Genomic DNA, 3115 nt, shown 5'->3' with positions numbered 1-3115 from the left:
TCGCGATGACACGTGGAGACGGAGGAATTTGCCCACAATCTTAGAAACATCAAGGAAGCTGCCCTGACGCTGCGGAATATGTCGATGCTAGAGGCGAACGCCGTTTTTCTATCAACTTTAGAGATTTTCAAGGATGGCATGCTTGTCGTACTCAACACTCCCCGTCAGCCACGTTTTAATGAAATCCTAAATTACGCGCTGGACACGATCGAGCAAGTCTGCCCTTACTGGGAAACTGACCCGGAGGACCCCCTTTTCAGCGTCCTGTTTGGGCTTTTAGGGTCATCTGATAGATACCATATCCTGACATCTTTAAAGATTTTGATTCTCTTCTCGATGGAACTTGAAACGATCAAACGTCTTCAGGGCATCCCAGATGATAAAATTAATATGCTCATGAGCTATACACTACTCGAACAGGACAAGGAACTTCTTTCGGGAACTCTTGACTTCTTCTATCAGTACACAGCAATTCCGGAAAATGTCGAAGAGCTTCTTAGAAATTTCTCTCTTCCAACCACTCTTATCCCTCGTTTGACTAACCTCCTCTTATTTGAGGGTGAACGGGACGTCAACGAGATAGTGGATCAAGAAGAATGCAAGGCACCCGCCGCAAGTAGTATTCCTATAGTGCCACCAGATCTCCATTCCATGCTATTGCAACTCCCCGAACCTGAACGCTGCTCTCGTTGGCTCAAATGCTGCTTCATCGAAGATCCAGAGTGTGACATCACCCAACTTGCTCTCTGGCACGCTTATCAGAATTGTTTCGCGGATGAGCGAGTGCCTGGTGTAAGCACTCTTCCGGCGGCGGAGTTTATCAACACTGTTAGCCGCACATTCTCATCAGCGCAAGCGCAGGTTGTTACCGGCCCAGTAGCCAAATTCATCATTAGAGGCATCCGTCCTCTTGAGACATCTTACGACCTAAATGGATATCCATACCGCCAGTGCAAATGGAACGTTCCCAATGGTCAATGCAGGGTCTCATTCGTTGATCCCGCGAAACTCAAGGAGCACGTTTTCCGCGAGCACATGTTACTCAACCCGGCTGATCTAGGGAACTTGCAAGATGCGCGACGTCCTACCAACATTTGTGCCTGGGATACATGCAAGGACTACGAAATTCCGACGATCAACACTGCCCGTGTCGCCGGCCACGTTTCCACCCACCTTCCACCGTTGCAGGATATGAGCTCACCCCCGCCGCCTCCCCCACGCAAAATTATCCAGCCAAAACTCACACGACTCTTCGATTACTACCCCTACTCCTATCGATGAAAAAGGCGAGCTCCGTCGGAATCGCATACAAGGCGATCCTCATTTTGCGCAACGTGATTCGCAATCTGCCGAAGGAATCTGCGGGCCCCGAACATGGGAATAAGTCATGGAATTATGTCATTTTCTTCTCTTCGAGGAATAAGCTGATAGAGATTGCTGATTACAATCCGACTCTCCGCCGCGATATCTTTGAACTTGTTGATGAGATTAAATCAAATTAATCCTTTTTTTCTGTTTATTTTGATTTCGATTTTATCTTCGTCTCTTTTCGTCTCTTCTCTTATTTTGATTCTACTCCTTATCATCCCTTTTCCTTTGCCTTTTCGGAATCAGAAGGTACTAGTATTTCAGAGTAGCTACGGTTGTCAGCTTTTCTCGTTAACCCTTGTATGCACATTTGTGCTTTGCCCTTATTCCAACCATCTTCTCTTCCCAGGACCTCAGTTCCACTTGTTTCAGCTGGCGTTTGACGCGAATCTGGAATTTCTCTTTTTCCTTTCCTCTCCTTTTCCTCTGGCTTCTAAACCACAAGCTAAAATTTGAACTTGCAAAAGAGGGAGTCCGGTTGCATGCATACATTCCACATGGTGGCTTTTGTTCTTTACTCCATATGTTGGGTTGGGATCACTTGTGTTCTCCCTATTCCGTCAATTTCCCCTTCCGTTTTCTTCTATTCCCGTTTTCTTCTATTCCCGTTTTCTTCTATTCCCCTTTACCAAATGAGCGTACGAATTTGAAGGATAAAGGTTGAGAAAAGTGTGAAGCTGTCAGCAGTATCTAATGTTTCGCTTCGTTTTCATTTTCATTTTTCTCTCATTTTCTTCCCACGAATGACCTCTCCTAGAAATGGATGGATGGACTTATCTGTGTCGGCTGTGTTTACTTATCTGTTGCAATGTGTCGCTTTGTTAAAGGGTAGAAGGGATTCATAGGTTTTGTACGATTTAATGTTTCTAAAGTCAACCGATTCGATCAACCAGAGTAAATGTACGATTAATTTGACATATATTGCTTGCTTTTGTACACGCAAATGAACAATGTCCACAGCTGCCGACACACTTCCAAGTGCCCCTTAGATCATCACTTATGCCTATCTAGTTTTACGTGTTGGTTAGACACATGAAGGAATGCTGCCTCTCTAGTGCTCGAATTCTACGCCGGTTCGAACTGGACTCCGGTAATGTTCGGTCGTCCATTCGTTTTTACGCGGGACGAGGCAAGCAGTGTCCTAGATTATCTGCAATTTGAGTGGAGATAGTGGACTAAACTAATTGAAAAACGAAGCAGGAAGATCATAAGTACAGCACGTAGAAAGTTTGTGCCCGAATTCTTGTCCCTAACGTACCCGTCCATCTGTCCGTCCGTCCAGATAGCCAACGCCCTTCCCAGAGCAAGGAAAAATCCGCTTTCCCCCTGAATCCTCCTCGTAAGAGTAGCAAGTTAGAAAAAGCAAAATATGTGGAACACGCGAGTGATGTACATGTGTGTATGTACAAAACAATACAGTCCCCTATCAATTTCCATTTAAGCAATTACACAAACCCTTGCAAACGACACGCAGCTCCTCAATCCTATCCTCACCAAGCATCTCCGCATCAGGCTGGTCATTGACGCTTGCCATGGAACGAGGACTGTTCGACCCAGCCACAAACCACATCTCATACCCATCGGTATCTCCGTCATCATCGAGCTCCAACTCCCAAATCTCCCCCGCCAATGCCGCGACGGATACATACTCCTTCCTCCAGCAGCTGGCAATGATATCCCCACCAAGAATGCTGCTGGTATCCCGGCAACTTCTCATCCCGCAGCTTCCTGCCCGTGATCTCAAACT

At 46.2% G+C, this 3115-nt stretch overlaps 1 protein-coding gene across 1 annotated transcript; it reads left to right on the top strand.

The window, feature by feature from the left end:
* Positions 1 to 78: 78 nt before the first annotated feature.
* HCAG_05669 (predicted protein) lies at positions 79 to 1281 on the top strand (the record flags this gene model as incomplete). Its single annotated transcript, XM_001538014.1, has 1 exon — positions 79 to 1281. One exon carries the CDS (start codon positions 79 to 81, stop codon positions 1279 to 1281), a length of 1203 nt encoding a protein of 400 aa, XP_001538064.1.
* Positions 1282 to 3115: the final 1834 nt, after the last annotated feature.

This window comes from Histoplasma capsulatum, genomic scaffold (genome assembly GCF_000149585.1).
Source record: "Histoplasma capsulatum NAm1 scaffold_7 genomic scaffold, whole genome shotgun sequence".
Classification (NCBI taxonomy): domain Eukaryota; kingdom Fungi; phylum Ascomycota; class Eurotiomycetes; order Onygenales; family Ajellomycetaceae; genus Histoplasma; species Histoplasma mississippiense.
Note: the sequence above shows the minus strand (reverse complement) of the source record. Positions and strands in the feature narration are given on the sequence as shown.